Source organism: Parasteatoda tepidariorum, chromosome 10 (genome assembly GCF_043381705.1).
Source record: "Parasteatoda tepidariorum isolate YZ-2023 chromosome 10, CAS_Ptep_4.0, whole genome shotgun sequence".
Lineage (NCBI taxonomy): Eukaryota > Metazoa > Arthropoda > Arachnida > Araneae > Theridiidae > Parasteatoda > Parasteatoda tepidariorum.
The window spans coordinates 8,062,293-8,075,892 of NC_092213.1; the positions used below are offsets into that span (position 1 = coordinate 8,062,293).

General features: G+C 26.8%; 1 protein-coding gene across 1 annotated transcript in view; it reads right to left on the bottom strand.

The window, feature by feature from the left end:
* Positions 1-13,600, bottom strand: part of LOC107447691 (intraflagellar transport protein Oseg1) — a 43,495-nt gene that overhangs the window by 21,758 nt on the left and 8,137 nt on the right. Inside the window, exons 6-14 of the mRNA XM_043055293.2 lie at positions 13,133-13,211; positions 10,356-10,547; positions 9,746-9,884; positions 9,206-9,264; positions 8,978-9,115; positions 6,279-6,416; positions 4,615-4,779; positions 3,264-3,383; positions 1,929-2,047 (exon numbers count right to left, since the gene is read on the bottom strand). Of these exons, the coding sequence (XP_042911227.1) occupies positions 1,929-2,047; positions 3,264-3,383; positions 4,615-4,779; positions 6,279-6,416; positions 8,978-9,115; positions 9,206-9,264; positions 9,746-9,884; positions 10,356-10,547; positions 13,133-13,211 (1,149 nt within the window). The remainder of the gene's footprint in view (positions 1-1,928; positions 2,048-3,263; positions 3,384-4,614; positions 4,780-6,278; positions 6,417-8,977; positions 9,116-9,205; positions 9,265-9,745; positions 9,885-10,355; positions 10,548-13,132; positions 13,212-13,600) is intronic.

Sequence of the window (13,600 nt, forward strand, 5' to 3'; positions counted from 1 at the left end):
AATCTCATTAAAATTATTTCCAAATGCATTAATACAAAAATTTAATTTAAAACACTTCTAGACAATAAAACTTAGATATTTTTATTGGAAAATTTTAATTTTCAGCTTGTTCAAAACCATCCATTTAGATTACATGAAAAGCTTTGCCAAATAAAAGTTATACTGTGTTGAAAAAAAGGAGATAGGCTAATGCTTAATGTTTGTTAATTTACAAGTAAGCAAAAAATTTCTGTCAAAAATTAAAAATAAATAAAAATCAGGCACTATTTTTAGGATTTTTATAAATACTATTGCAAACTGCCTGAAGTTTCAGAAGTTTTTTTTATATATAATCTGAATTATTGTCAACTTTGTTACCAAAATAAGTAATTAAAGCAATTTATGTAACATGTAGTTGGCAATACCTTTTGACTTAGACAAAAAATAAATAAGCAAACACATTTTAATACTCATTTTTTATCTAAATTATTTCTTTAAATAAGGGGATGATTTTTAAACTTTTTTTAAAATTTCCCGGCCCACCCTCTTTTATTTACTTATTTTTATTTTTACTATTATTTTTTAAGGTTTAAGAAATTAAGTGAGGAATGTAATATGAATATTCTGTTCTTTATCCTTAAGTAAGCTCTTACATACATGATAAACATCAGATAGTATATGATGTTTAAGAGCTTTTATCATGTCTTTAACAATGATACTTCAAAGCCAATACTGGCACACACTACAACAATTTACATCAGAGGGTAAATGGTGATAGAAGTTACTTGGGCTCTGCATCATGTTCCCCAACCACCAAACTGTATGTGAACTTTTCTGGCTCAGAGACTACTGAGCTCATTACATGCCAGTAGATTCTGAACCATAAAGATATGATTGGCAAACGGTGCAGTTTGATCAGACATTCAGTATTAAGAATGTAGAATTAAACCACACATTGTTTTAGATATTAATATTTGCTACAAATGAAATACATTTCTAAGAAGAGGGTGGAGTATACTTTGTGCTATGTAGACTAAAGCAAAAAAAACAACATGAATAAAGCACGGAAGTGGACATCCTTTGGTATCTTTCCTATAAACAAGAATTTTCCTCCGTCTCTAAACACCGTAAACCTTCAAATAAATCATTTAGAATTTAGGCAGTGAGAAAAGTTCTTGATTATAGGAAAGAAACTATAGTATGCTCGTTTCTGTACTTTATTTGTGATTTACTCATGTTGTCTTCGACTTTGAACTATATTTATTATTATCAGAAAATGGGGGGAACATCTACTTACCCCCATTCTGACAAAAGTAATTTAAGAATTCAATTTATTTCATAATCTTCAGTATTGGCATAACTGTCCAGGGTGTGGTGGGCCTTGGCCTCCTCAAGAACAGCTCTCCATGCTGTTCTCCTTATTGATGGTACAATACCATGATTGTTTTAAAATCTGCATTATTGCATATCGAAGCTATCAAAGGTTTGGACGTCCTATAGTTCTGCTACCAATTGGTTTGAAAATCCAAGTGTTGGGTTAGTTGTATTTAAATGACAAATGTGTCCTGCGAATATTCTGCTTAACTTTACAACATCAATGTCTTTGTAAATTTTGAAAACTTCTGCATTTGTTCTTCTGTTGAAATTGCCCTTTTTTACTCGGCAAAAAGCAGTTCAGAAGATCGTTCTTTCACAGAAGCAATATTAGCCTCTTCTTTCTTTGGCAGAGTCTAAATTTCGTATGCATAGGTCAAAACTGGACATCAAATACGTTTGTAGGGTAGTAATTTGTAATTCCATTTATCTAAGCTGATCTAGGAAAGAATCTAATGGCATGTAAACATTTGTTTATTGTTAAATTTACTTGTGTGAGCAAAATATTTATAAATCAGTAACAGCATATTTTTCCTACAAAATAAACATGCGGGCATTGATAATGTTTCACTTACTTGAACATTTTTTTCTCGATGTATTGGTACATAGATGCTGACAAAGGAATATCAATAGTGGAAATTGCATTGATATGCAAACAGAAAACTTTACCTCCGCAAAAGCCAATCACAAATCCCTAAACAAAACATAAAAAATGACACACCCATGAGAATTTTAATGCAAGTAAAAAAAATTATAAATGGTAGTTATAGAATTATAGATTCAAATTTGATGCTATAAAATAATGTATGCAACAGTAGGCTTCTGTATCTAAGTAGTAAAACATTTTCCGTTCTATTTATTTTTATTATAATAAAAGAGAGTGGAATGATTACATAAAGCCAATCACAGAAGACTTGAGGTTAGTAATGCACAAAACAGCCAATCAGAATTGAGAAACCATGTGGGTGAAATAGTAAAGCTGGTCGACATGTTATAATTAAACTTACTATAGCTTTCCATCTAAAGTTTTCTGGCCACATTTATTCTGAAATGCTATTTTTAAGGTTAACCTAAGCATAAAATGTTGAAGCGAATTTCACTAGAAACTAATGATATAATTATTATGTAGTTTAAAGTAGACTTGCCATTACATGTTTGTCTCTCTTTAATCGCTTCCTTACCAATTTTTTTGGCAAAAATCGACATATTTTTTAATTCTATTAATCAATACAAGGAATGAAAATAAATCATAATACACAAGTTTTAAGTTTTAATTTTAAAATTTTTTATGTCTAAAAACATTTAATTTACCATCAGTTTACTATCCCAAATGAAAAAAGTTAAATATTAGTCTTTGTATGATAGTTTTTAAAACAAGGGGCAATACAAAGTGATACTTTCTAAACCCCAGTGAAATGATACTACATTTTTTTAACTCTTTTTTTCTATGAAAATTCAGCAACCATCGTATATACAATCGCACAAAACACGTGTGCAATCCGACAATCCATAAGCAAAACTTCCAAACATAACTTGACAAACTTCCAACGTAGCAAATAATTTTTTTTGCTTCTGGCCGAGTAAAAAAGTGATAAAACAAAATGCACTGATAAATTCAGCTACGTCGGAGCTTTATCGGAATAATAAATATTTGCAATAAATACAAACCCAAGTGAACTTGAGATAATTAGGGAAGTGGCTAAATATTATCTTAATTACTTGTAAATAAAATGTATATACTTTTAAAATCTTTTTATTTATATGTGTGCCACTCAGCTAATGAGTCAAGATTTTGTGTGTAAACTTATTTAACAGTACTTTTTGGAATTATATAATTAGGAATAGGTATAAATATCTATAAATATAGGTAATATCAACAGTAATTTATAATGAGAAAATTTATAAAATACCTGAAACTTTTGTTGCTGAATGCTAAAATTTTCAACTTTAATGTTTATGAGACCAGCACCAGTAAAACATAGAATGTCTTCATTGTGATTATTCCAAGCAACACTGTTGGCGTTTGGTTCCTATAAGTGAATTAAGTTATTTTATACTTCAGTATAATATTTGAGTCAAAAAATAACTTGCTTCCTATAAATATAAACAATTTAAGTTATTCTATACTTCAAGTATAATATCAGAGCAAATAAACGACTTGTTTATTAAAATCATTAACAGTTATAATACTTAGTACAATATTTGAGTTTTAAAAAAATTTGTTCATGAAAACATTAGTAATATGGTAATTTGTACTTCAAGTACAATATTTGAGCTATAAAATAAAACTCAGATCTTAGACATATTAGCAAATTAAGTTTTTTCATGAGAATAATCATTAGTCTAGTAATATATAGTAAAAACTTCGAATAACTGTCCCTTGCAAGATAGAGTCTACGTGACTGGTGTAAGAGGTGGTCGTTGTTAGTAGCTATCGAGAAATTGATTGCTAAAAAAAAATCGTGAACAGTAGATTCGATCTATTAAAATACTGTTTCAATAATGATCCCTTTTCATTTAAAATGTCATTAAATTGTATTTATCAATAGTTATGTAGTGAAACTAATTTTAGAGCACTTATTTTTTTACTATCTTCAATAATTTTGATTTTACACTTTAATATAAATAATTTATATTAAAGTGTGCTTGCGATTATCATTTGTGTTTTGACTATTCATTTATACTCAACTCCTCCTTCAGTTATTTCTAACAGCGGCTAGAATTTAAAGAGAAAATGAAATCGGCTATCAAATATGGGTCTAATACATGCACTAGTTACGAGTATCGAGCATGCAGGAGCGTTGAGTGATTTCTCTAAATTGCATAAAATCAAAGCTGACTGACAAATTTTTTTTTAAGAATCTCTCCTTATTGTGAGTAATGGAACAAAATTCAAGATATTCATACAGACCACCTATGAAAGATGCAGATGGTCTGTAGTAGGAGAAATTGTATGACTACTAAAATTTGTTTCTTCTTTTACAATGATTGGAATGCAACAACTGTTGAGGAAAAATATGTTTAGTTACAACCCGTTAAATATTTTGCGAGTTAGAGACAAAAAAAAAAAAGAAAAAAAGAGGCATTCTAAAGCAGAATTCCCATTAGCAACAAATGGTCGCTGCTTGAAAATGACGACTTAGAAATTTCTCCTATTGCAAATTGAGAGACGTTCAGTTACACGAATATCTGGCCATTTTTTTGGAGGCTAATGTTGTTTACAGGTTAAAGGAGGTTGACTGTATACTTTTTTGTACTTACTTTATATATTAGACTATTGTTAGTGAGATCATAAACACTGCAGACGTTGTTTTCATCAACAACAGCAAGTTTCTTTCGTTTTGCACTGAGATCTAAGCATCTAACTGAGGAATTGATTTTGAGAACTTCTACAGGTAGAGCATTATCAACAAATATTTTCACAATCTATAAAAACACATTTAAAAAAATTTAAATAAAATTTTTCGAAAATACACCACAAATTATACAATCAAAATTAAAGTAGGATACTAAAAGGCTCGTGAGTTAAAAAAAAATAACTACAACTCCCACAATAAGAGAATAATTTATATCAAATAAATGTTTCTTCATAAAAATAAAGTAAAACTTTTCATGCATTATATCTTCCTTAATATATTCCAAAACATTAGCAATTGTGGTATCAGTTTAATAATTTTTTAACCTCATAAAAACATATGAATAATTTTTTCATAAAGGATACAGTGTTAAATTTTTTTTTATGAGAAGTATAGTTTTAAAAAAATAAATACAGCCAATCTTGCTTAAAGGAATACTATTGGCTCACATTACTAATATCAGCAATTTCTTAATCATTCTAAAATTTTTAAAAATGTCTTAAAAAGTGGTCGCTGTTAAAAATGCTGCAACTAGTCAGTGGCCATCAGCAAAACGCCCTAATTTTGTCCCCGGTACCAGAATTTACAGAGTAAATCTGCAGCCTTATCTTCATAAACCCAAATTTGTCTATGACCTCATATCAGTAAGACATGCACTATTAAAAGTTTAATAATGATTACTCTTACAATTACTGATTACTTTTAGTACAGCTTCAATTAAAACAAATGCTCCTTGTTAATCACTTTTTAAAACCATCAATCACTTTCGATAAACACTTACTGCATTTATCAATAGAAACTTCATTAGTTTCATAAAGTGAAAATAAAGTTTTGAACACTTAAAATAAAGCACTTGTTTTCAAGACAATTGGTTAATCTACATATATTGTTGTTTTAGAAATGGGGCATTTTTCAAGTGCTCAAAACATATAGACTCTTTGAGGCTTTAATTAAGAAGCAAACAAAGCTAAATTGGCAAGTACAATTTTTTCTTGATATTTCAAACTTCGATTTCTCAAAAACCTTGTTAAGTCAAAAAAATATTTTCACCCTTGGCCTTATATATCCTAATGTTAATTTCAATTCCTATGTCAAAGGGTATCTTCTCAAAAATTTGTTACGTCAAATTTTTTTCAAAACAGAAAATGAATTTTTTTGGAAAAATCGCAATGTACATTTAATGTAATTCAATTTTCTTCTATTTCATAATTATTTCATCTTACTTTTAAAGATAAAATTATAATTGCTGCATTTAGACTTATAGTCAACTATCATTACTTTTATATTTATTAGTAGTTATTCTTATGTTTCATTACTCTACTTCTTAGAGAAATATTTTAGAAATTATTTATCTACTTTTTAGAGCATATTTAGTTTTAAACTTGCTATCTCGAAATTTTTTTAGCGTCTCTTCAACTTTGTGATATCGAGAGTATAATGTATACAATTTTGCTCCACATTTTGGTACAATTTATTTCCCACAGAGTATATTTTTGAAAGTATCAAAAGTCTTTGCTTAATTTACAAGCGTTCAGACAGGAACAAAAAAATAACTAATGGTGTTCTTACCTGTCCATTTTTCAGACCAATCAGCAAACACTCACTTCCAGGTGGGCCACCAATCACTTTAATGTATCGAATGAGTGAATTCATAACCCATTCTTTCTCAAGAACACCTTGGAATGACAAACACTGGAGGATCTTTTCCTAAAAATTAATAAAATTATAGATATGATTATACATACCTTTTATCCTTAAACCATTAATACCTCATGTTAACATTTCACAATATTTTTAAAAATATTAATAAGAGGATTTTGAAAAATCAACTGGAAAAATAAAAAAAAAAAAAAATCACATGAAAACTTTTGATTTATTTATAAAAAGATGGAAAATATTTAAAACATTTTGAGACAAAATGGAACTGACAGAAATCTAATATGATTCTATTTACGTGAGGTCCCAAAAAAAAATATTCTCNAAAAAAAAAAAAAAAAAAAAAAAAAAAAAAAAAAAAAAAAAAAAAAAATTGCTGAATCAAAGTGATTTATTTAATAAGTATATAAAAAACTTAATTTCTTTCTTGCAGACATTAAAAAAACTACTTTTTTAATTTTACTGAAATTAAAAAAAAAAGTTTACATTATATACCAACCATACAAAATGTACTGCCTTTGATAAAAGTATTTAAAATTGACTTATATCAGTTTTATAATAAAAAAAAAAAATGAGCATATGGTTCATTTTTAGAATGGTTCTCAAAGATGAACCATGGACATTAATGGGCTTAGATAAATTGTTAAAATTTTGATCAAAAAGAAAATCAATAGAACTTTATTATAAAGGCTACAAATGACTACTACTCAAATAAGCATTCAAAATTATGTGAAGTTCCAAATAAAGATATTCTTTCAAACAAATTTACAAAAAATATTTGCTGAATGCAAATGATTTATTTAATAAGCAATTGATTTAAAGCTTATACATACACCAAAAACAAATTCATAACTAGACTAGATACAGCACAAGAACTGAAAATCTGACTGTTGGATATAAAACCTAATTTTAGATTATTAAAGATAAAATGAGGAAAAATCTTCATTCCTCTAATTAAATATTTTAAAAATAGTCTTTTATAGGTCACAACGTTCACAATTATTTTAATAAATACATTTATAAAGTTGGGGTTTCGCCAAAACAATGATTATTTAGGGTTCAGTAGCTGATAAAATTGGGGACTGCTGGCCTAAAGGTATGATTATAGAACTGTAGCAAAGCAAAAATGTTAAAAAATTAAAAATGGGAAATTTTTTTCTTTATTTGTAAATTATTATTAAAACTAAAACTTTTATTATTAGGAAGCATTGCAAATTTTTTGTTTTGTTAAATGAGCAGTGATCCAAGAAAGAAAAAATTGGGAACTCTAATTATTTGATTTTCTCACCATTTAATCTGTTTGCCTTTTTGAACAAACCAATAATAAAGATATGTGCAGAACAGGAAATCAAACACAAAATTTGGGAACTTATCCTCTAATTGTTTGATCTTCTCACCATTTAATCTGTTTTTATTCTTGAGCAAGCCAATAAGAAAGCTATGCACAGGGCACGGAATCAAACAGAAAATTTAGGAACCCATACTCAAATTATTTGATATTGTAACCCTTTAATCTGTTTGCCTTTTTGAGCAAACAAATAAGAAAGATATGCACAGAACAGGAAATCAAACAAAAAGTTAGGGAACCTATGCTCTAATTGTTTGATTTTCTAACCATTTTATCTATTTGCCTTCTTGAGCAAACCAATAAGAAAGATATGCGCAGAATACAAAATCATACAGAAAATTTGGGAAAATATGCTCTTATTACTTGAGTTTCTCAGCATTTAATCTGTTTGTCTTCTTGAGCAAACCAATAAGCAAAACACAAAAACAGAACACGGAAATAAAATTGATTTAAAGATCAGATTTTCATGCATTAAAATTCAATTATGATGGCTTTTGGGATAGACATTAAATATGCTAATAAATTAGTGAGATTTTAAGTCATGGAATTAAACACAAAAATATATGTTTTCTGAAATATATCCTGTTTTAATAACTTGTTTTTTTACCATAAAATTATGAAGGTAGTTTTAGAAATATCATGAAATTTGTAAAATTAACATAAAGAGGTCCTTCTAGCCTTTCAGCTTTAGAATAAGCTATTAGGTACAATATTTTTAGATTATAACTTCCTATATTTTAAGGTTCAAAAATTAGAATATGATGAAATATATTTATTGAAAAAAAAAAGCAAATTTTTGTGTCTTTTGAATTCTTAACTTAAAAGATGGTCTACTCTTCAAGTCAAATAGTATATTAGTGCATGAATGAAAATAAATAAATGGATAGAAAAATAATTTATGGTGTTCCACTTTTATTTAGTGCACTGTACATGGCTAGAATCTACATATTCTTGCTCAAATCCACAATGCTATAAGGATTAAAATCCAATTTTAACGAAATATTAAAAAAAATTTCTTATAAATTTTGCAGAACAATTAATGTTACAGGACTACAATTTACCGATTTTAAAAAATGGCAATAATTTTTTATAAAATACTTTTTCATTAAAATATGTTCTAAAAACTTTTCAAAATAAACGGAATTTTTTGATCAACTTTTTTATTTAACAGGCTGCAGTATGTTGACTGGATAGTACTCTATCCAATCAAATCACAACTATGAAATCTCTTTAAATTGAGGGTTGCATTAAATGAACAACTTACTTCGCACAGCACAATATGTTTTGCACAAACCACTAATAAAGTGCATTCCACTTTTATATTAATTTTTTCTTTAACTTTATAGTGCATATCATTGCTTTCGGAAACTTCATAAATGTTTATTCGTTCAGGCATTTGAATCTGCAAAAATATAAGAAATAATTAAAATCGTTGAATTTTTTCCCCCTAAAAATTGATAGAAAAACTTTCCAAAATAAAATTTTTTCTTACAGCTAGACGTCTTTTATAAATGGCCAACTTTTTCACAAGTTCTCGACACTTGACAACAACTGCATTTGGGGAAGAATTTCATGCATTAGTTAACAATAAAACTTATGCAACAAGAAAAAAAAAAAAACTACACAATTAATAATAAAATTCCTCAAATAAAAATATTAGGTAGAGAATCATGAATAACATCACCCATTTAAAGAAATCAGTTTTTGTAAATTTTAAGCAAAATTAGCAAAACATAATTCATGTCTCAAACAGTAAGGCTTCAGAAAACACAAATTTGATTGGATTTTGATGTTAAGGTGCAGATTGTTCCCAACACAAAAATTGAATAATTTTATCACTTTCAAAGAATTAACTCTATTACCAAAATAATAATTTAATAATGCATTAATTGATTTAAAAAATAATTTGATTTGTATCCTCATTAAATGAATAGGGTAAATCATTAGCATAGGCATTAATCATTAAGATCCACATAACAGATAATGATCATAAATAATAGAGTTATTATTAACAAATATGATTTACATAAACCTTTGTCATCAGTAATTAGGTGCTGGACAACAACATCGGTCATGTTTTCTCTGTATGCATATCTATCTTCATATAACCCATGTACTGTTGAAAAGCCAATTTCATAATATGCTGCAATACCATCTTGACTGCCAATAGCCTATAAATAAATTTTAAAATAAACACATTTTTTTAAAAACAATTATTAGACGGAATTTACATACTCAAAGTAGAAAAATCAAAAACATATTTAATTACAAAATGTTTACTTAAATAACTAAAAATTTGTATTTTTCAAGTTAATTAAATAAACATACTTGTTGCATTAAAAAATAAATTTTTCGATTACATTTAACCTAACAATATGTACTTTATATGACTCAAAATTCAGTCAAGAATAAAATTTATTTTTTAAAATAAAACATTAAAAAAGAAAAAAGTTTTTTTATTAAATAAAAAAAAAAGTAATGGAGGAAATATTATTTATACATTCGAAATCTAAATATTTGAAACAGAAAATAGACACATGGTTAATTTTTAGAGGCATATATAATTTTAAAGTGTTTGTCAGAATAACTTATAAAATATTAAATTTACCGATTAAGGATAGAAAAATGAATACTGATCTCACCACATAATTCGTGTCTTCTTTGGTGGCACAGCACCATATCCAAGACTTCTGTTCAGATATGACACCACAAAAAACGCCTTCTTTAGTGTAGAGGGAACACTTTTTATTGGTTCCACAAATCAGTAAGTATTCGCCATTGGAAAAAAAAGATATCCTGAGAGGATCAAATCCCAGTGCTCTCTCACGACCCACCTGCAATAACAATCTTTTAGAGCTCATAGGAAAACAATGATATATCATATTCTATAAATTTAAAGTAAATAAATATAATAAAAAACAAAAGAACATTAAAATATCAATATTTTTTTTAAAAAATAAAAAAATAATAACGATAGGAAAATACATAATTCAAGTTTTAAAAACACGATTATGTACCATTGAAAAGGCAGTCAGATTGGAAACTATTCAGTTTCCATAAAAAATATTTTTATGAAAATATACATATATTGAAATGCTATAAATAAAAATTAATAACAGAGTGCGTAGCCAAATCTTTGAATAAAAAATAAGCACTTTTTAAAAACTTTTCAAGCACTTTACAAAAATTTTCAATCACTCAAAAAATTCATATTCAATCAATGATATTATTGAAAAACAAAAACTTTTTATGAACAGTTTTAGCGTTAAAAAAACCCAAAAAGAAATGGGCGTAAATCGAAACAATCAGTACTTTCCCACATCACCGAGTGAATTCAACTTGACCCTGAACTCAGAACAAAAGTACCCTTACCCCCTACGTCAAAAAAGAGTTAGAAGTAAAATAAAATAAACAAGAATAAAATTAAATTAAAATGAAAAACATTTCATAAGGATCTGATATTCTCTATCCGAATTGGAGCACTCGGGTTTCGGTTTTAAGTGTGCGCGCATGCGCAAGTCATAACGTGGGTACGACATGAAGTCCGCGTGAATGATTACGTAGCAAACACCCCATTTTTCGTGAAATGTATGGGATCCACCAGATATCACTGAAGAAAAAAAAAATATTTGTGGGAAGAAAAGCACTTTTTAAAAACACCAGCTGAAAAAAGCACCTTTAAAAGCTTTTAAAAATGAAATCCCCAAAAAAGCACCTTTAAGTACTTTTTACAAACGCTACGCACCCTGAATAAGTAATAATAAAATCAATTATCTACATAGCCATGGCATTAATAAAGTTTTCATAACATGACTATTTAAATTAAAACAGAAACTATACATCAATATTTACTAATTTAAAAACAATCTAAACACCAGAAGCACAGTCTTTGATGCTATTAAGAAGTCAACACCAAAATAACAAATAAAAATAAGAGTATCAGGAAAAATTTTATTAGTATTTTCTAACCTTTATATATATATATATACACATACATACATACATACACTTTTATGAAGATTTTAAAAACATAGATTTAAGACAGTAATTCTGTAACATACTAAACATATCAATAGCTTAGTTCTATGAAAAGAAAAATCGTTGAAAAGTTCGCTGAAAAGAAAAGTCTGTCACCAACCCATACTTTCTTTGAATAAACATATCCATTTTTAAAATTAAATCTCCTCTTTGATTCTTAAATTCCAAAATATGATGTTAGCGAGAATTTGTAAAATACAATTCAAATAGTTGAATCAATATAATAATAATTAAAAAAAATTGGCCTCCTTAATTTTATTTTCACTTTTCCTAATGTCTTTGAAAATGATTGCATGAATTAAAAAATTTTTTGCAAAATTACAATAACTCATTTACTACAAGAAAGTGTTTTGAAAAAAATATTATTTATTATTTCTTCTACATAACTTTTACTATTTATAACTATTAAAAATTTATTATTATTTATAATTTATTATTATTTATAATCTAATATTAATAATAATATTTCTTATCTCATTTAATAATAAAAACAAAACATGATTATAGAATTTTTTCCCCGTCCAGGTTCCATTTGTATTGGTACTGACTACATACTGTATTGGTTCCATTTGTATTGGTACTGACTACTTTCATATATGCTTTCAACTACAATTGCACAAAATTTAAATTAAAAACCAGCATGTTTTTCTTATTTAGCATCAAAATTACATTTAGAGACTAGATTTTGATTATTTAAAAACCTCAAAAAATCTCAGTAAAAATTTCAAAAATTATGCTTGAAATTTAACAAAATTTTTAACATGAAATATTATTTCTTCCCTAAACTTACATACAATTGTATTAAAATAAAAGTATTAAGAGAAATTCAGAAACAATTTTTAAAAAGCTTTAAATAAATGTTAAATGCTAAAACAACAAAAGACTAAAGAAAAGGAAAACATAATGTAGAAATACTGATTATAATATTAAAAAAATATAAAAGATTTTCTTAGAAAGGCAGCCCAAAAATTCTAAAAAAAATTGCAAATGTTATCAATATCCCAGCCTTTAATAACCATATATTTCCAAAATAATCATTATATTATTACCTTTTACCTATTAACAATAAACATAATATTATTACCAAAATAATAATCATTGATCTTAAATAACATAGTTCATTTTTGGAAATTAAAAACTTTAAAATTAAAAGACATTAAGCATGAAGAAATTTCCAAATGATCTAGAAAGGGAAGAACTAAAACAGTTACTCAAAGTGTTATACAAATAATAACACTATATTAATCCAATATACTTGACTTAATCTATCTTCATAGTAGGTAACATATTGGAACATAGACTCTTCAAGATATTGGAGTTGCTTTTTTAAAAAAATTTGATAAATATCAAGTGAATGTGAATAAACATGAAATCAGATTACTTGTTTTCCAGCTGTATTGTAAAACGATAAAGACGGACTCCAGTCTACAACAGCCAGCAATTCATCGCCATTGTTATCCCTTCAAAAAATATTGAAACAAATTGTATGAATTATCAAATATCACACTAAAAACACTCATTATGTACTTATGCTTACATACTTAGTATGCAACATTATTTATTACAATATAGGAAATATTATTTCACATTACAGCTAAGTTTTGATCATTTTTCTATAATGACTAAATTTATTTCTATATAAAAAAAATAATAAATTTATTAATGCTTTTAAAAAAATTGTTGTTATTCTGGCTATTTTTTTGGCTGAATATTTGAAATCCAGCTATACGGCCAAATTACTATTCGTTACTTCTTTAGTTACTACATATTAATTCAAATGTCTAGTTTCTAGCCTTTAAAAGCATTCTGCAATTTTTTTCAATTTAAAACTAAATAATAAAAACAAATT